The 20,885-nt window shown below is 47.0% G+C and overlaps 1 protein-coding gene across 7 annotated transcripts in view; it reads right to left on the bottom strand.

Moving 5' to 3' along the window:
* Positions 1–20,885, bottom strand: part of LOC132456368 (collagen alpha-1(XVIII) chain-like) — a 108,413-nt gene that overhangs the window by 18,903 nt on the left and 68,625 nt on the right. For 4 of the 7 annotated variants that reach the window (XM_060050711.1, XM_060050706.1, XM_060050703.1 and 1 more), the window contains exons 2-22: positions 13,892–14,448; positions 12,020–12,100; positions 11,718–11,777; positions 11,501–11,576; positions 10,623–10,679; positions 9,757–9,899; positions 9,617–9,634; positions 9,305–9,511; positions 9,025–9,051; positions 8,861–8,923; positions 8,282–8,365; positions 7,795–7,845; positions 7,550–7,681; positions 7,138–7,191; positions 5,874–5,918; positions 5,682–5,759; positions 4,940–5,071; positions 4,229–4,291; positions 3,806–3,832; positions 3,071–3,169; positions 2,671–2,706 (exon numbers count right to left, since the gene is read on the bottom strand). In XM_060050711.1, coding sequence (XP_059906694.1) covers positions 2,671–2,706; positions 3,071–3,169; positions 3,806–3,832; positions 4,229–4,291; positions 4,940–5,071; positions 5,682–5,759; positions 5,874–5,918; positions 7,138–7,191; positions 7,550–7,681; positions 7,795–7,845; positions 8,282–8,365; positions 8,861–8,923; positions 9,025–9,051; positions 9,305–9,511; positions 9,617–9,634; positions 9,757–9,899; positions 10,623–10,679; positions 11,501–11,576; positions 11,718–11,777; positions 12,020–12,100; positions 13,892–14,448 — 2,090 coding nt within the window. The remainder of the gene's footprint in view (positions 1–2,670; positions 2,707–3,070; positions 3,170–3,805; positions 3,833–4,228; positions 4,292–4,939; positions 5,072–5,681; positions 5,760–5,873; positions 5,919–7,137; positions 7,192–7,549; positions 7,682–7,794; positions 7,846–8,281; positions 8,366–8,860; positions 8,924–9,024; positions 9,052–9,304; positions 9,512–9,616; positions 9,635–9,756; positions 9,900–10,622; positions 10,680–11,500; positions 11,577–11,717; positions 11,778–12,019; positions 12,101–13,891; positions 14,449–20,885) is intronic. The other 3 variants (XM_060050705.1, XM_060050707.1, XM_060050708.1) reach the window with 3 other exon arrangements.

Below are 20,885 nucleotides of genomic sequence, written 5' to 3' on the forward strand. Positions count from 1 at the left end.
TAGATGAGATGATCGAGCGGCTCGGGCCGGCCCGCTACCTCACCACCCTGGACCTCACAAAGAGGTACTGGCAGGTGCCACTCACCAGGACCGCTAGGGAGAAAACGGCGTTCGCGACCCCGGGGGGGCTGTATCAATACACGGTCCTTCCTTTCGAAAAGTGGCACCCCGGCCACTTTCCAGAGGATGATGGACCAGATCCTTCAGCCTCATCGGGACTATGCAGCCGCCTATGTCGACGACATCATTATACACAGCGCAAGCTGGGATATACACCTCCGACAGCTGAGGGCGGTCCTGGCGGAACTGAGGAGGGCCGGGCTCACCGCCAACCCCACCAAGTGTCGCCTAGGGCTGAAGGAGACGTCGTACCTAGGATACCAGGTGGGACGGGGGAACGTCCAGCAGGAGAGCAAAGTCGCCGCCATCCGGGACTGGCCCCGGCCCACCACTAAGAAACAGGTGAAATCATTCCTGGGCCTGGTAGGATACTACCAGAGATTTATCCCCGGCTTCGCCACTCTAGCTAGCCCCCTGAACGATCTGACCCGGAAGGTCCTGCCTGACCGGGTGAAGTGGACGGAGGCAGCAGAGGGAGCCTTCGCATCCCTTAGAGGGGCCCTCTGCTCCGAGCCCATCCTAATAACCCCTGACTTCTCTCTACCCCTTATAGTCCACTCCGAGGTGGGGCTGGGAGCGGTACTCTCCCAGGTTCGGGCGAGAGAAGAACACCCGGTAACATACATCAGCCGGAAGCTCCTACCCAACGAGAGGAACTACTCCACCGTGGAGAAGGAGGCCCTGGCCATCAAATGGGCCCTAGACAAACTGAGATACTACCTCCTGGGCCGGGAGTTCACGCTGGTGACAGACCACGCACCACTGAAGTGGATGGCCGGCGCAAAGGACACAAACGCACGGGTGACGAGGTGGTTCCTGGCACTCCAGGACTATAGGTTCCAGGTGGACCACAGGCCGGGCAGGGAACATGCCAACGCCGACGCTCTGTCCCGCCGAGACGCATACCTATGGGCGGTCGGAGACACCCATGGGCGTGAACCAGCGGTGGATGAGTGTGGCAACCCGTCCCCAACCCCTCGGGCTGGACGGCCCAGGGGAGAGGTTGTGGAGGGCGTGTACCGCCCATACCTAGCAGGCGGAGCCAGAGGACGGCACACTAATCAGAGAGATAGGAAATACCTGGGGCTGTACACCTGTAGAATGCTCCATTCACTTGCATGGGCCTTCGTAACGTTTTGCGCTCAATTATTTTAGATAATTGACCGTTGCTAATCATAATTGACCGCTGTCAAGGAAAGTGGGTGTTTTGCCTCGGATTCACGTCTTTCGTAACACTCCGCAAGTAGTCCGGTAACTTATCAACTCCATCGTAGTCGGTTGCTAAGCGACGTCAGCGTCTGTGGCGATCCATTTCTCCGCTAACACTACGAATGGTAAAAAATAAATTGCAAAAAGACACACTGTGTGAAGTTATTTTTTCGTTTTTGGCAAGTAGCCGTGTAATTAGCGGGATAATGTATAGAAGCAAGACACCTCCGCTTCGCGTCGGTGTCCGGTTCGCCCTGTCGGGGCTTATTTTCCCGATAATGTCCGGCGTTCTATATCCCTTACATATGTGTACCTATATATGGGGTGGTAGGAGCTTGCTGACTGATACACTTCTTTGTTTCTAAATGTAAGCTAATAAGGCTCTAATGCCCCGTTTACACCATCCCGCTAATGGCCGCTAATGGCCGATGGACCACCGATGTGGAAGTCGGGGTGATTCGGGTGACATCGGGCTAAAAATGTATGATTGGGTCAATTTATCGGGGTAGCATTTACACATACCCGATGTTATAACGATAACATAACGATTTATGCCAGGGAAGACACCCGAAGTGCGTTTGGCGTCATTTGACGTCATTTCGAATGACGCCAAACACGTCAAATGACGCATTTGGCGTCATTTCGGTAGAAGGCAAAGGGGAGACTGGTTTAGACTGATATTTATTTATATATTTATTTATATTACAATAGCGATTTTATAATAATAGAACGCCGGTTCTAAATGGGCGAAATACCCCTGTAATTATAAAAGTAGGACATCCATCCATCACCCCCTATTCATACCCAAGTGGCAGATTGAGGGTCTTCCGTAAACGCAATCTGGTCACTCACAATCGTTATTTGTCGAGGGTTCTCGAGGGTCTTTCGTGTGTTGAGGTTGCCGATATAAAGACGAATATAGCCGATGTGCCCAGGAAAATTCCCCAACGACTTGCGATGTCTTACGTTACTCTCCCATTCTATTCCCGATTATAGCCGATTAGCCCATAGCAACACCTGGTAACCGATTCTACCCCGATAGACCCAAAATTAACAAACATGTTCGTTCTTTGCCGATGTTGCCCGATCATTGAGCATTTCTTCCCGTTTCTTCCCGTTGTCTAACGATGTTCCCGGGAAGAGTAACGGTGTTTCCTGATGCAACCACGCTATTTGCCGATGTTATAACGATAGCTGCTGATTAAGCCATCGGGGCCCACTATCGGGTAGGTGTAAACCCCCCATAAACCGGTCGTTCAAGCCTTTTATGGTTAACTAAATGGTTGGTCGCATTCTTCATCAGTGACCAAAATAGTAGGTGGTAAAGTATTTCAAACCAACCCTTTCTCCTCTTTCTCCACTCTCTCCCTTATCGCCCTGGAGGAAAAACGAAGAGAAGTTCTTATCAAAAAATTATACGTTATGTAGCATTGTATTGAAATTGTCAAGAATTCAAAACACTGTCTTACTTGTTTTTTGCAAAACTAAATTGAACACATTACACCAATTCTTAAATTGTTACATTGGCTCCCTGTGTGTCCGAGAATTGCATGCTGCTCACCTATAAATCCCTACATGGTTTAGGGCTAAACTATATAAAAGATAATTAGTAATTTTTTGTTGCCACTCCAGTAGGATAACTTGATTTGATTGTTCTCAGCCTCACAAGTCTCTTTTGAATGAAGAGTCTGATAAGGGCCGAATGTAAACAGTAATCCATGAACAGCTGTGTGTCTCCTACCAGTCTGCCTGGTGGACCGTCGAGGCCAGGAATCCCATCACGACCTCTGGACCCCTCAGCACCTTTATCTCCAGGTATACCTGGGAACCCAGCCCTCCCCTGGAGGAGGAGGAGGAGAAGGAGGAGGAGGAGGAGGAAGAGGAAGGGGGGAGGAGGAGGAGGAGGAGGAGGAGGAGGAGAGAGAGGAGAGCGAGGGGGAGGAGAAGGAGAGGCGGAGAAGGAGGAGAGAGGAGGAGGAGTTGGGGGAGGAGGAGGAGGAGGAAGAGGTAGAGGAGGAGAGAGAGGAGGGAGAGGGGGAGGAGGATAGGGAGGAGGAAGGGGGAGGAAGATGAGGTGAGAGAGGAGAGATAGGAGGAGAATGGAGAGCAGGAAGAGGAGGAGCGAGGAAAAGGAGTTTGGGGGAGGAGGAGAGGGGGAGGAGGAGGAGGTGGAGAAAATGAAGAAGAGGAAGGGGAATAGTAGAGAGAGGAGATGAGGAGGAGGATGTAGGAGGAGGAGAATAGAGGAGGAAGAAAGAGAATAGAGGGAGGAGGGGGAGAGGTCGGAGTGGTGAATTTTGAATGGAAGGGGAGTATAAGAGAGAGGAGATGAGGAGAATGTAGAAAAAAATGTTTTATTATAATCTAAGGATGTTTAAAGGGATGCAAAGGTAACATTCATGGAGGGACAATCAGTGTATCAAAACAACAGAAGACATCGAGAAGATCCCTGGCTTTGAGGGGCTGTATTACTTACAGGCAGACCACCGATACCAGCAGGACCCTAAAACCACAACACGGTAGACAATCAGTAAGATCACAGAGAGAAACAACACTAGAAATAATACAGGAGGAACTTTATTAATCCCAGACCCAATTTGATTAACCAAGAACAGAAGTCAAAGAAGCACCAATGTCCCTCTGCCTACAACATGATTCAGATGAAGATGAAAAGCGCTATGCATCATGGGATATACATTGTGGAAATAAGTGCTTTCTTTTTTTACTGTGCATTATGTGTATTTAGTTGTGCACTATATAGCAAACCGGAATTGTACACTCAAATTTTGAACAGCAAGTACAAAATAGTGATGGCCCAAATAGTGCAGTGTATCGGGCAGAGTGAACCAATAGGAACACGGCACAAGATGCACACGGCCTGCCCCTGGTGTCCCCTCACCTGAGGTCCGGGTGGACCCTGCTGTCCTGGCGAACAGGTGAAAGAATCCCCTCCCTGACCACCCTACAGGTAGGGGAGGGAGGAGTTAATACACTAGTCGGTCTATAAGGACTGATAACTGATCAGCTAGTCTGTGGAGGCTGGACCTATCCAGCCACACTGGACCTATCCAGCCACTCTGGACATCCTTCTAATTACTGATCTGTCCGTTCAGCCATACATCTATCCAGCTTTTCATGTATTCATCTATCCATCATGGATCCGTCATCTTGCAACATTTCAACTAGCTCCTATAAACCACCTGGACCTATCTTTATTCGATGCTCAGCGATAGTGATTGGAATAATGTTATCCATAAAATCACATCCTATAACTGATCACACATTAGAAAATGCTTGCCCGTCTGGACATCTTCCTTTGTTTATGAGATACTATCATACTATCGGCACTGCCAAACCCCTCCTACTCCCGCCGGGGCGCAGCCTATGAGAGTGGACGGAACACTGTCATGGAGCCTTTGGAATTGGTGACTTGGCATTAATCAAATCCCATGAATGTCAATCTAATACTATCTATCCAGCCATACACCCATTCATCCCCCCATCTATGATCTAGCCCCCCATCCATTCATCAACCATCTATCATCTGCTGTCTTTATCCATCATCCATCCACCATCCATTACTGCTTCTGTGTGTGGGAGTCGTACTCACCCGGCCAAGACTGCAGGGGGAACCCGCAGGACCGGGTGGTCCGGCCGGTCCAACAGGTCCCATCGGCCCAGGCAGTCCAGCCAGCCCCCCCTCTCCAGGTTGGCCCTCCAGTCCCGGGTTACCCTGGGTGCCCTACGAGGAGCGGGGGAAGTGTGGCCGTTAGCTGTTAGGGGTCAGTGCGCTGGGAGACACTGGGGGATGACGACGGGGGTGTTGGTACATGTCGTGTTACAGGGGAAAGGTGGCTTAGGATGTTTTTGGCAATTTAAAAAAATTCGAACAATCTAAACAAATGGTGTTTAATATTGATGAAGTGAAAGAGTAAGTGATTAAAAGTGAAGCGTGAAAATAATTTGGAACACATGTTGGAAGGAACTAATGTTAAAGAATAAAGAGTTTTTGAGTCAAGGCCAAGGACAATTCCAGAGTTAGAAGATCATACGATATTCCACAATGATTAATACAATAATATTGTATTAATGCCTCATCTTTCGCAGACAGACCACACAATCGTAGAAGAAACGATAATTACTGATAAATAATAACGTAGCAAATCCATTATTCTGGTTAATCAAAAGAACAAGAAAATGGATGGTGGGCATAATCTAGCAACCGCTTCCGAGCAATCGACGGAGCATGGAAAAACTAGTGAGCATTTAGCAGCAGGCTTCGTTAGCAAGAGACAGACGTCTTATGGCAGGCGTTTAGGCATAGACACCACTGAAGCTGAGACCCCTGATACCTGCACGTCGCTAGACCTCAAGGAAGGCGTAAAGTAAGACAGAAGCCCGGTAAACAAGCTGGAGCCAACCGACTCCTGCTGGAGAAGTTCAGAGAGAGAAACCCACCGAGGTTAGATATCATGGAAAACATTAAAAGGATTCAGTCGGTTTTAAAATGAAGAAAATCATTTTGGGAATTAAACAAATCTTACTTTCTGCCCAGAGCCCCCTGGGAGTCCGAGCTCCCCGCTGTCTCCCTGTTGGGATAGAACAGGAAATGATGATCAAAGTTAAAATCTACACTGGCCTCTCGCATGGTCAGGCACATGAGTACAGTTCTGACCAGTCCATCCTCCCATCACCAGTAGGTCACTGAGGCTTCTGACCAAGGCTTACTGGTGGTCCCATGCCCTTGTCAGAAGACTCCTGCCCACTAGACGACTACTACAGTCGGGCCAGCTTGGGCGGTGCCCTCTACAAGACCGGTCCTGATGATCAGTCCTGCCAGGTCGTGGATCGGTGGTCCATACTGGGCAACTGGGAATCCGCCGGGTTTGATAAACAAAGGCTGGATGCATGGACTCTCCTTATGGTTAACCGGCCAGGACCCCATCACTGATTTAAAATGTTTTTGGCTGTATGTATGTCAATTATGGCCCCCATGGCACAGTCTGCGTTCCTCCTCAAGATGTCTTACTTTCTTGCTAGTTTTTTAGGGGGGGGCTAGGGTCAGGGGGGTGTCATAAATATGTGGCCTGATAAGCCCTTTGAGACTGTACCAGTGATTAAGGGCTATACAAATAAAATGTTATTTAATTGAATTGAAGACTGTCCGATTATCTGCACCTTCCGGGATAACTGGCCAAATGTCCTGGGACCACTCCAGGCAGACGGGCATGAGGTCGGCAAGGGATATCTTTATAACAGCTGCTGGGTTTATGGACTGCTCGCTCATGAACGACAGCTTCATCTATTGGAACCAACGGTTCAAGCCCGTGGTTAGCAGTTTGAAAAAGGATTTGTTACTCTGGTATAATGTTGAGCGGCAGTTTAAGCTATTACAAATCCTGGGTTTATGTCTGATTGTCAACATTTGTCATCCAGTAGGAGGAACGGGATGTTTCCTTTGGCCCAGTAGCTGTTTCCAACCTCAACTGCTTTTTCATTTTCAGTCCCCCCCCACTTAGGAGTCGGGCCCCACGACGTTGTTGCTTATGTTTTCCAGTTTGTTCTTTGGGTTATTATTATTTCTTCCTGTTAATAGTCTATTCTAACAATTCAACTTTTGTGAAGCACTTCGTGACTTTGGCTCTCGAAACGTAATAAGTTAACCAACTTACTAGCAAAGTTGGCCTTGATTCGGGGCCATGTTTATAAAATGGCTCCAATGGTTTTATCTTGAAACCTGAATCAACTGGTTCTGGGCAGTGGGGTTCTGAGAAGCATGGATAACAACATAACAGTGGCTGGTCTCACCTGACGTCCTGGGGCTCCATTCCGGCCCGAGGGTCCTGGGGGACCAGGGGGCCCCTGGAACAACAGAAGGTTCAGTTAAGGAGTGAGCAGACGGCGAGCTGTTGGTTTGTAGCATACGGCCAGCTAACCCAATGTTGTCACTCAGCGAGTTACATGATGTTTTTCATGTAATAATATCAGAGGCACTATGGATAAAAAGTGTGCATAGTATTGTAGCTATAAGAGGATGGCAAATGGTGTCGCAATTTTTATTTACCATCTAAATTTTACCTTATTTAATTAGAACATAAACATTATGGCATAACTCCTCTGTTGCAATTCTTCAAAAGAGATATCTAACCTAAATCATTAGTAATGTTTAAAGTAGTAATGTTGTTTAAATTAAAAAATGAAAAGAGACATGTTGACTCACAGGTACACCTGGAGCTCCGTCGCTGCCTGGGGGTCCTGGGGGTCCGAACGCTACCGGCCCGTTGACCCCCATCGCCACCGATATCCCAGGAGGTCCAGGAGGCCCCGGTGGTCCGGGTAAACCACGTAGACCCTGGTAGGACCCAACATGGACCAGGTAACTCACACCATCTTCTCTGTAATATTTATGTCTTGACGTCTATTTTGATCACACAAAGTTACAGATTGTTGTGATGATCAACGTACCCGCATTTTCTCCACGTCGGGGTACCCGGAACCTTCCATGTCAACGTACGTCTGAACAGTAAAAATATGACAGTTATACCTTGATTAAAGCACTGTTGTGAGAAATTACAAATTACTCACACTGGGCTGACTTTATAATTTGTACTGTTTATACTGTTTGCCCTGTTTGTTTTTTACTTTACTATTTACTTTAGCATCACTTTTTGTTTCCCTCATGACTACTTTGTATTTGTATTGTATTTTATTATATCCTGTGCCTTCCACTGCTGCTGTGCTGCAAACACAGGAATTTCCCCTCCGGGGGATTTTTATGTTTTATCTTATCTTACAAAGGTTCCATGGTCTTAAAGTACTCAAAACTTTGTTGTCATTAGATGACGATCTGAAAGCTGTTACACTCGATCCTGCACAGCTACAGAATCATGGGGCTCTAGCTTGGCTTTAGCGGTGAATGTGAAACCTTCAGGCCCTGTTATAGCACATGTACCGGGTGGTCCGCAGACCCGGATCCCGGGGGTCCGGGCGGCCCAGGGGGGCCCCTCGGTCCTGGGTTAGCCTCTCCACGGTCCCCCTACAGGAGAACAAGGAACCATCTTGATGTCACTCTTTTCTCATGAATTCATCAATTTATGTATGGTCATTAATTAAATATAACCTAATCCGTACTAATCTATCCAATCTAATGCAGTCTAATCCAACCCAAGACAATGTATTCCAATCTAATCTAACGTTATCTAATCCAATCAAATCCTACCCAATCTAATCTATTCTGGTCCGATCTACTAATCCAATCTAATGTTGACTAATCTAATGTTATGTAATATAGTCTAATCTAATCTAATGTAATGTAGTCAATCTAATTTAATCTTATCTAATTTAGTCTAATCTAATTTAGTCTAATGTAATGTAATGTAATGTAATGTAATGTAATCTAATCTAATCTAATTTAATTTAGTCTGATATAATCTAATCTAATTGTATGTAGACTAATCTAATCTAATGTTATCTAATCTAATGTATTCTAATCTAATCTAACAGAGTCTAATCTGTTTGATGGTTGCAGTACCTTCTCTCCTCTGGTCCCCTGGGTTCCAGACGTCCCCTGAAGACCGCGGGGCCCAGCAGGTCCCTGTAGACCAGAACAACACGGTGACCATCAACACCATCATGGAAACCGTACTGTGATGCAAGAAATGTGTTTAGATAGATAAAAATAAATAAATAACTTACAACTTTCCCGTCCTCTCCTGGATCACCCTGAAGGAGATCCAATGCAGTCGTAAGTCAATCCAAGTGAAATATGAAACAAAAGCAATATTTTTTTGAACTAAAACTTGAACCAACACATTTTTGTTTAGTAGTGTGTTTTATCTTTTTGTTTTAATCCATCTCCCAAATGTAAAAAAAAATGCACCTGTTTATATTAATAATGTTTTGTTTTAATAACTGCGTGTCGCTGTTTTGTCCAGGAAGTGCTCTTTAAATAAAGTTGACTGATTCCTGTACTCACAGGCTCTCCATCGGACCCCTTGGGTCCCGTGGGGCCCTGCAGCCCCATTGGCCCTCTCGGTCCTGGGGGTCCGGCCACCTGTTGGACCACCGATCCGTCTCCCAGCCGCACTACCTGGGCAGCGGGCCCCGGGGGGCCGGCGGGGCCTGCGGGCCCGGCAGGGCCGCGATCACCCTTGTTACCGGGGTAACCGATTCCGGAACTTCCCTGAGCCGGGAAAACATAATAATTAATTGATTATTCTCAGATTTATAATGCTGTTTTTCATATTGAAAAAACATCAGGTAAATGTTCATGTTGAAGTGCAAATACCTTTGAGCCTTTGTCCCCCTAAAATGAGACACAAACACAAATAATATGAACGAGGTTTGAATTTCAGCACAATACTCATGTTTCATTCACATTATTAGCGATACATGCTATGTGCTACAGCCATCCTGGTGTCCCCCTACCTTATCTCCTCGGCCCCCGGCCTGGGAGCTGGAGCCCTGCGAGGAGCCTGGGCCAGAGTCTCCCTTGGGCCCCGCGGGGCCCCGGTCACCGGTGGTACCTTTGTCTCCCTGGCTGCCCTTTTGCCCTTTATCCCCTGCTGGGCCTGTGTAGAGTGGTTCGAGGGAAGAGACCAAATAAAAAGAGGAATATTTAAAATGAAAAAATGCACCAAGTGACATCATCCAAAACGATGATTGTGGAGCAATCAATATTTTTTTATGAAATCAGAAATTTTGCTAAAAATCTTACACTTTGAACTAAACAATGAATTTTGAGAATTAAAAAATATTGATAATTGAATTGTGGGATTAAAAAAAACACTGAAATGCTGAAAGATACTGTATGTCATTTTTCATAAAAAGATCAACCATATTTTTCAATAGCTTTATATGGATTAATCGGTTTAGATTATGTAGTAAATCTATATTTCAATTGAGAATCCTTATTAAAGGGAGGCTCAGAAATTATGTAAAACATACGTAGATGGCGATATAACATCGTATCTGCGACAGGCCTACAACCACCTCATAATTCAGCCTTTGTTTGTGAGAATCCTTGCCTTTAAGATCATACAACAACAACGCAAACTCATTCACCACCACCACCAGATCCAGGGCCCACTCTACCATCCAGCTTCCTCCCCCTCAGCCTCACCTCTCTGGGCAACACTCCCACCCTAACTCACCCAGCCACCTTCCACCACCACCACTACCACCACCACTGACCCCAACAACACCACCACCACCAGGGCAACAACCCAATCAGAAATCTGCGTTTCCACGCAAAATCCAATCCGGCCAAGGCCAGGCGGACTTTGGAGGCTTACCTGGGAAGCCAGGGGTTCCAGGCCCATGTTGGACTGAGGTCTGGTGGTTGCGATCGCCTATGACATACAGACAGTAATGTAAAACCTCTGGTTGAACCACGCTGGCACTTAACGAGACCTTTTCCTAATGAGAAGTCTTTACGAGACCTTGTCCTAACGAAAAGTCTTAACGAGACCTTGTCCTAACGAAAAGTCTTTACAAGACCTTGTCCTAATGAGTCCTCTTAACAAGACATTCTCCCGACGAGAAGTCTAAACGAAATCCTACCAAGAAGTCCTCCTTATTGGACCTCTGAACGAGGCTTCATCCTACCAAGGTGTCCTCCTAATTGGGATCTTAACGAGACTCATCCTACCAAGATTACCTCCTAATTGGACTATTAAGGAGACCTAATCCTACCAAGATGTCCTCCTAATTAGAACTTTGAAAGTTCCCAAAATGTATCCCAGAAAATCATCCAAACCATGGCTTGAAACCATACCTTGATACCAAGCAATGAAGTAGTTTCTCGTCCTAAATCTGTGTAGTGAAGCCATTTCTAAAGCGGTTCTAAAGTTTGAATTGAACAAGTGACTCCAAACCCCCACCAGGGGGAGCCAGAGAGCTTTAAAGCGTCTCAATCGTTCTGTGACGAATTCTGGAATACCATTTCAAGTCTGGTCATATCCCCTCCACATAGCAGACTTCCACGACAGGCCAGTGCATATGTGCACACAAGTTCAATCCAGTTCCATGACAACTCCACGCGGTGTAATTGTAGCCGAGAGGGAAATTATCTCGCAGACAGTGGATCTAGTCACTGCTTGTTCGCTCCCGACCCCTGAGCCACGGTAAAGCACTCGTGAACCCCCATGTGAGGTCACTGAAGGATGCTTACTTGTCTCGGTGTGAGCGGCGCTTTTTGATGAGGTCAGAGGCGGTTCCGGAACCGGCCGCACCGTCGCGGGAGTGGTCTGTCAGGAATATAATAGAAAAAGAGAGTAGAGCGCAGAGCAGACCTCGAAGATGAGTGGATTCACTGCAAAAACACCAAGGCTGTTTGTGACCAAGGGTCAACGACCACAATAGTGTTAAGGGGTTATTCCTTATTCTACCTTAATAGTGCGTCCCGACTCTGTCCTCTCGCCATCTCCACTGCCATAGTTACCAGAGGCCTAGGAGAGAGAGAGAGAGAGAGATACAGATACAAAGCGAGAGAGAGAGAGAGATGTAGAGAGAGAGAGACGTAGAGAGAGAGAGAGAGAGAGAGAGAGAGAGAGAGAGAGAGAGAAAAAAAAAGCAGAGTGAGATAGACATATATTTACATCTATAATTGTATAATTGGGTAATTGTATATTAATGTATTGCTTATTGGTAAAACTACTACTATTGCTATTAATAATAAGGTGTTACTCACCACATCATAGTCGTCTTCATCATCACAGAGTCTCTCTGCTGCCTGGGGGTTACCCACCACCTTCAGCTGGACCATGGAGCCCTACACACACACACGCACGCACGCACGCACGCACGCACGCACGCACGCACGCACGCACGCACGCACGCACGCACGCACGCACGCACGCACGCACGCACGCACGCACGCACACACACACACACACACACACACACACACACACACACACACACACACACACACACACACACACACACACACACACACACAGTGTCAGCCGTATAGAAGCCGTATAGTGTACTGAGATACAGATAGACAGGGATGACATTTAGAGACAACAGAGAGCGAGAGAGAAACTAGACGAGAGGGAGAGAGAGAGAGAGAGAGAGAGAGAGAGAGAGAGAGAGAGAGAGAGAGAGAGATAGAGAGAGACATCACTAGTCCCAGTGGGGTTGTTCAGTTTTAAGAGACTCTGAGTGCAGCTCATGATGACCTCCTTAGTATATAGTCTCCTGGCTCCCCTGGGCCTTATAGGGGCCCTCCAGGGACATCCAGGGGCTTACAGGGCTCTGTGAAGAGGTTCCCCGCTTACGCACACACACTGTTAGGACAACACAGGGAAGCAGCGCACGGTGGCCATGGACAACGGGTGTTACCAAGGGAAGAGATGAGTCTGTGAGCGGGGGGGCACAGGAGAGAGAGAGATTGATACAGTGGGCGAGTGAGGCAGCGTGTGAGAGAGAGAGAGAGAGAGAGAGAGAGAGAGAGAGAGAGAGAGAGAGAGAGAGAGAGAGAGAGAGAGAGAGAGAGAGAGTGAAACAGTGGGTGAGTGAGGCAGCGTGTGAGAAAGAGAGAGAGATTTATACAGTGGGCGAGTGAGGCAGCGTATGAGAGAGAGAGTTATTCTTTGGGTGTGTGAGGCAGCGTGTGAGAGAGAGAGCTGCTGTTTGGTAGAAGGTTTTACACTGGTCGTGGTTAAAGGGCATCTTGCCCCAAGGATACCTCCAGGTTCGACGGCAAGGATTGCAAATCGAACCTGGAACCTTTCTGCTTGGAGTCTCTCAATGCAGAACTATGATAACAACCTGACGTCTGACAGACTAAGCAGATGTTTGACCTGAATATCTTTATTGTATTCAAGTCATCACACGTCTGTGTCACATCATGGCAACATGTGCGTTCAGCCTGCTAATGAAATGCAACATATTTTGGGTTCAAAGGTTGCACAAGTCACGGTGGTCAAGTAACACGTTAACAAGGGGAGAGGGTGTTAGAGCTTAACTCACTCACTCAAGCATTCACTTACTCTCACACACACACACACACACACACACACACACACACACACACACACACACACACACACACACACACAGTGCCGCTGCTAGATATTTTCGGGCCCTAAGCATAACTCCTTTATGGGGCCCCCCCCCCCTGAAAAAAAGAATTGGTTTCTGCCAGTTTAACATTTTATTAAAACGCAAAAGTTAAATCTACTTTGTAAACACAGTTCACAGAACAGCCAAAACATACATACAGTACACACAAGTATTGGAATGTCCAAAATCTTTTAAATTAATTATTATTTATTTATTTTTTGGGGGGGCCCTCAGGACTTGAGGCCCTACGCGCAGCGCGTAGTGCGCGTTATGGGAGCGGCGGCACAGCACACACACACACACACACACACACACACACACACACACACACACACACACACACACACACACACACACACACACACACACACACACACACACACACACACACACACCTCCCTGTGTTAACAGAAAAGCGCACAAACTTCACATCCCTATAAAGAACATGTGCCACCCGTCGCCTCGGGACACCCCCCCCCCCCGCGGCCCTCACCTTGAAGCGGTCAGGGTCGGCCTCCCCGGCGTACCCCACGAAAACCCCCGCGCCGGGGTCCAGGTCCATGTCGTCGGGGGACCTCTCGAAGCGCACCGTCTGCGGCGTGGCGTCGCAGCCATCGTAGAAGGTCACCTGGTCCTCGTACACGGCGAGCGAGAAGCGGCTCCACCCCCCAGCCAGGGCAGGTATGCTGAAGGCTGCTGCCTCGTTGGACGCCTCCGAGTCGGGCTCCGTGTAGAAGAAGCGCACTGTCTGCCGGCCCGAGCGTGGGTCGGCCGCGCTCAGCTTCACGCCCACGTACATGAACTTCTGGTCGCCGTCAGCGACGGCGAAGAGCACGCCGGCGGTGTCGTCGGCGGGCGAAATGTGGAAGAGCAGGGAGAAGTGGCGGTAAAAGGGGTTGGGCAGGTGGGCCAGGGCGGGCTGCCCGGTTACGGCCGAGCCTGACTCCCCGCTGAACACGTAGGCGGGAACGCCGCCGGGGCCCAGCACCTGGATGATCTGGTCCGGGACCAGATCCCCGATCAGCTGCACCAGGGACACCTCGTCCCCATCTGGAGGGAGGGAGGGGGGGAGAGAGGGAGGTAAGATCTCCTCAAAAGTCATGGAGACCCTAAATGCAAAGTGGTCTCAATCAAACGTGTTTAGAAATATAGAAATAAGTCTGTGGGTACTCTTCAAGGTTCTTGGTTCAATCCCCGGATCACCTTGACCTTACCAGTATCCTTGAGTAAGACAGCTGCCTATACAGGTGGATGTTGCCTGGGTTAATGCTGTGTGTGTGTGTGTGTGTGTGTGTGTGTGTGTGCAGGGGCGGACTGGCCATCGGGAATACCGGGGACATCCCCGGTGGGCCGATGGCCCAAAATACTACTATGTACTGGCCCACGCCCATCATCGCATCAGCCCTACAATGGTTATCACAGTGGCACAAGCGTAATTTTCTCCAAGAGCTATACCCATCTAATCACAATCGCAATCGCAATCGCAATCGCAATCGCAATCGCACTGACTGACTTTTATACTGCTACTCGCAATCGGTCTTCACACTCATGGTGACTATTTTTCGATTTTTTTTTTAAGTGTCTTCTAATATGTGTTTTACAGACTTCGGAAGTCCAAAGTAAGAAAAGATCTCCACCTTATTAATAAACACCTCTAAATTGGTTCTTACACAGCCGAAGTGTTCTCAGCTGTGCGGATTGAGGTAGAGAATTTGGATTTGCATACATACACGCAACGCGGCACCCAGTTCTACGCATGCGCTCAACCCATGAGGAGACAGGGATTGTTTGCGGCGAATGTCTCCAGCTTGAGACCCGCTGAGGGACCACCGCCGGAGGCGGAGGTGCCTAAGCGCTGCCCGGCAACGATCCCTTTCTCCTCCTTGTCGTGGTTCAGTCTACTTCACATTGATGAGGACGTTGAAGAACCAGGAACGTCGGAGAACCCAACGCGGTCGTTTGAGATTCATAATATCGGCTCACACATCTTTTGGCCGTTATAATATTATATGATATAGATATCTATGTAGGCTATATGATAATATTTTGATATAGAGCTCCAGGACTCCCGTGTGTTCTAGAATATTTACAGAACACGGCTAAAGGCTGTGTGAGCCTCACCATTGCGATACATCCACTGTAAACAGAGCGAATGGTACCGTGGCTGCAAGCTGCTCAGGGCCACACCCCCACCCTCCTCCTTGACCCGCCTCGCTCCTCCTCATTTGCATTATAGCTACAGCCACCAAAACAGCGCATTTGGGGGAAGCTCAATGTGCGACTGGCTCGGAGTGGCTATAACTCTGCACCACGGCTGAATTTCGGGAACGTCGTTATGTAACTTACTGTTTTGTTATGCACCTTCAGCACCCCTACACACACACAAACAATCACACACCCAGCATGCAACACTACTGATACCACTGATGTTCACACCCCATCGTATGTTCTGTTCTGTTCATTTCTAATATATTGTTCATGCTAATTCTACCCTCTGATTCCAGTTTCTTTATTGTGTGGTCTTTCTCTGCTGACATTCATTCCTTAAGGCTTTGTAGTTATACTTGTATAACCATCTGATACTAGCCAAGAGTTAAGCATATTCATCTAGCAAACTATACCTACCTTGGAGTGTTACAATAGCCAATAATCATTTTATTCCATGTGTCCATCCAGGCAAATTGGTGGATCCAAATGTTATTAAAAAACAAACATACATATATGATGTAATTGCTTTGTAATCATCCAAAATAATGTTAAGTGTATGGGTATTTTTCCCAGAAGGCCACTGACTGTTCGATACGTGCGATCCATTGAGTGGGCAACGCGGCGTGTATTGAGTGGGCCGCGCGCCGTGTATTGAGTGGGCCGGTCTGACAGAAACTCCCGGGCCACTTTTTTCCCCCAGTCCGCCCCTGTGTGTGTGTGTGTGTGTGTGTGTGTGTGTGTGTGTGTGTGTGTGTGTGTGTGTGTGTGTGTGTGTGTGTGTGTGTGTGTGTGTGTGTGTGTGTGTGTGTAAGTGTGTAAGTGTAAGTGTGTGTGTTTAAGCCGATGCACAAAAAAGTTCAGGGACACATAAATGTCCCAACTCTGACCTGTGGCTCCCGCTGGAGTTTTTTGCTGGCCTTTAACTACTGAACCAACTCTAAACACCAGTAAATTAAAAAATAAATAAAAAAGATTTTTAGAAATAATTAAAAAGAAAATCGAATTAATAAAGAAATTGAATACACAGAGGTGTGAATCAAGATCGAGATTTTATAAGGATTTATCGTGCAGGCCTACGCTGGAGCCAGAGAGCCACTGGTCGTTCACTTGGGCATGAGGAGCAGAGCGTAGAGCAGAGAGCCACCAGTGTTCTCAACAGCTGTGATAGCTGCCTGAGGTCTAATGTGCTCGTAAGAGATACCTGAATCGGCTCTTAGCTTGAGGTCAAAGACGGAGCACAGACACCCCTCCTCTCTCCCCTGGTTTCACTTTAAGCACAAACTCAATGGTATCCAAAGTTATTTGACAACAGGAAGATTAAATAGCCACAGCACATTGATGGATCCAATGCACACTGTGACTTATCAGGAAAACGTCAAAAAGTATGTGCCTCTAGATCTGTCAGGTTTTGTAGGGGTGTGGTCTGAACTGTAATTTTGGGAAAATGACCTTCTTAGACTATTTTTTTGAAAGACTGACGACTTCATGGGCCTTTAAAGATGGCGTCAACAGTTAAAAAGTTAAATGAATAGACAATAGCAAACTAATCAATCCATTTGTCAACAACTTTGTTTTAGATTACTTACTAGATTAAAACAATCTACTTGTTTGCAATCATTGTGACATTAATGGATTTTATACCTTGGTTCTCTGGATTTGATCACTTGTTTACCTGTATTCACTCACACTCAATGGTGAATACATGCCTTAAATTCAACCATCACAGCACAATCACCTGTCTCCAAGCCTCATGATTTTGCATTAACTCACTTGTACACTTGTACATACTACTAAACACATAGTTGGCGACTTTGCAAATACTTTCCACACAGTATATAATGTATATTTGTACATTTTGTGTGTAAGTTCAAGTACAGTTTGATATACAGCACACCATAAGTATCATATTTATGTTTAGGCACCAGAGGATTAAAAAAAATACATTTTCCATGTTTCAGAAGCTCTCCAAACAACGACTAATGTACTTTACATAATAACCCCAAAAAACAAAATTCCCTTTTGAATTGACCACTCTGAGTGCACTTTGTTTGATCCCGGTCTCTCACATCAGGGGATAGGGGGGGGGGGGGGGGGGGGGCGTTTTCCAAACATCATAATATGGGAAATATTGCTGATGATTCAGTTCCCATGGAATAAAGATGTCCTTTCAAGGGAAATGGCCACCGGTTTGGGGACTGGCTCATAATTTCATATTCTCCTAACAGACCTCAGTCTGACACAGGGTCTCTGGAGAAGTGCTCGATGGACACGAACCAGGGCCTTTCAAGCACATCCACTGTGTTCTGAGCCCAGCTTGTCAAAAATGTTATGAACGAAATGAAACTGCGATTTTTAACCCCATTATTTTTTCCTGAGGGTCAACCCATGTTGAGGGAAGCTAAAAACCAGAGGAAAATTGATTCGACCAAGCCAGAGATCTGCATTGGCTGCCGGCGCTATAACTACGGAATAGCTATAACGCTAACCTATGGGGGCAAGCTCTTTATCCGCTTTTTGGGCTTCTAAACAGATTCAGAAATCCTTTAACGTGTATAAACATCTAAGTGCAGCAGTGAATTAATCAAAAAGTGAATGTTTGTGTTTTCCAACACACAGGAAACAGAGTAATCCGTCCTCCACTCAAAAGAAAAGAGGAAACGTCACAAAGGAGACATCAGTCCTCCCAAAGAAGTTTTGGGGGGAAACAAGAGAACAATGCATCCAGCTACCTGAGTTTCACGTCAAGCTAACTATTGAGAGTGAGAAGAGTTAGAGGGTAAGTGGCCTTTGATCTATTGGACTTGTGAAATAATCTTCAACCAACCCAACTGCTTCTTCTTGAAGAAGTAGTCTTCATCACATCAACTTGATTCTTGATCTTGACTCAAGAGTCAAGTTGACTCTTCATCCAATCAGCATTGCCCCCCTCGCTGGACCACAGCTAGCAAGCCAAGGTCTGGCTAGCATAAGCTTTTTGTTCTGTGGTGATGCACTCAGAAGGCTCCGGTTTTACCACAAGGTGTCAAATTGGGCTGCCAACGAGTTACATCACAAGTGGGAGAATCCAGCCAGCTGTATGATAGATAGGTCAACCCTACCCGCCTTCCTGGTGGACTGTCCCAATGGTAATGGCTGATACATCTAGCATCCGTCTTAGTGGACACGTGGTCCATTTGTGATGTCACTAATGAGTGGATTTGAAAAAGGCTCATAATGGCTAATAAACGTCACACCTGGTGGTAAGGGGACGCTTTAGATGAACAAACAGCGATAAGAACACAACACTGCAACATTTTGTGTTATTTGCCTTTTCTTTGGTTGCCAATATGCAGTTGGAAATGCTATCTCCTCAACATCTCATCGGAGTTCCCTTGGCCAAGTCTTCTGGGATTGCAGCCAATTAGATTTGGCAAGGGGACCGAGGCGAGCCAATTTCCTAGAGTGCAGCTGCTATTGGTTAATCTCACATGACGACAAGGCGGAACCAGCTGTGTCCCCAGCCAGCGAGTTGGCAGACATTTTAACAGATGACACTGTTGATTTCACACAGTCCAGTAAAGGCGCATTTCTAAATGTTCAGTTTAGTCTCTGGATTTCTACTACCCAAATGTTTAATGCAGATGGCAGTTTGTTGGCTTTTCCTGATTTTTTCATATCTCGCTCGTATATTCGTGAAACCACATGCATTCTTGCCAATTGAAGTGCAAAAATCAAATCAATTAAGGTAACCATTGAACACACATTGATAAATGTATTTTACAAACCAATTCTAAGGCCATGTGTTCATAGTGTCTCTGTTTTTGTTAATTAGCAATCCCAGACGATCGAGCCCAAAGTACAAAGTAATCCCAGGGATTACTTTGGGGATTTCTCTGTCCATCAAGACCTGGAGTTTCCAGAATCTGTGTGGGAGCAGTTAACAAAACATCCTTTAACTAGCTCCAAAACAATAACCCAAGGTATTTACGGCTCAAAAGCGCCTTGCTCAAAGGGCACCTCAACACCAGTGAAATCAAAGCCATGTGACATTTTGATGAAGAACACACAAAACCAATCTCTATACTACTCTTACAGTCGTGTTTTCCAACCTCTGAGTCGTCCAACCTTGTCAGATTGCTTGATACATACATGGCCTCGTAGACATACAACTTGGAGAAGGTTTGAAAGGCCTCACCCAGGTCGTGCAGCAAACCACTACTCTCTACAAACCTTAGCCTCATAGCATAATTGCCAAAGTCATATTTTATGGTACAACTAGGCACAGAGAATCAGCAGGGTTAGGAGAGTAGAGTTGGGTTAGATATCACAATTTGACCAAAATATGCAATTATGCTACGAGGCTTTGCTGCCTGGGGTCCAAACTATGTGCATGCGGGGGCTGATACACACAATACAAGAAGATGGGCGTCGGCAAAATGTCCAAGCCTAGAAAACTGCATTCACGAATAAAAAGGAGAAGATTGGGAACCAACAGTCCTACTGCGGCCCATGAGCAAAGTGTGCATGGTTGGATTCCGATGGTTCAGTGACCTGTTTCAGCAGCCTGTGCCGCTCACATTGACTTCCTGGGGGGTTTGATTGCAGTGTTCTGAGCATCTCTGGGACCCTCGTGAAACCCATCCCTGTAGGGGGACGGGGGTTCACAGGGTTAATCTGCATGTTCATGAAGACCCCCTCATCTCCCAACATGCCCATGCCCCAGATCCACACTGGTTTTGCTAGTCGGGGGAGGCTAGGACAAGGGTCAGATCCGACCTCCTTTCAGGTGAACCTTCAGCTAGCATCATATATGTACCGCCCTGTTGCCGCCGGTGATGATACATGGGGGGGCAGGGCAGCGGGGGGTTGGTCAAGGGTCACAACTGATTTACAGCCCCTAGGTCGTTTCCTTGGACACTAGCTGGCCTATTCAGTTCACACGACCGTGGAGGAATCTGAATCTGCGTGCATTTCGCGAACATCTTTCCCACAGGGTGTTTAGCGGAAATCAAGTTTTGATCTATTGTTTGTGTGTCTGTGTGTGTATGTTTGTGTGGGTGGGTGAGTGTATGCACATGTGATCGTCAATCATCACTGGTTGTGTGTGTGCGTGTTGCCCTGTCGGGTGTGTGTGTGTTCGTGCATGCAGATGTATGTATGAGTGTGAGAGCGAAAGTTTATCAGCGTGAGAAAAGAGGTAAAGAAGGGATGTATATGAGAAGCGAGGGAGATTGGAGGGAGGGAGGGAGGAGTGACGTGTCAGTCATAGCCATGGGAAAGAGGACCCAGAGGAACACGAT

This window comes from Gadus macrocephalus, chromosome 4 (genome assembly GCF_031168955.1).
Source record: "Gadus macrocephalus chromosome 4, ASM3116895v1".
NCBI classification, from domain to species: Eukaryota; Metazoa; Chordata; class Actinopteri; order Gadiformes; family Gadidae; genus Gadus; species Gadus macrocephalus.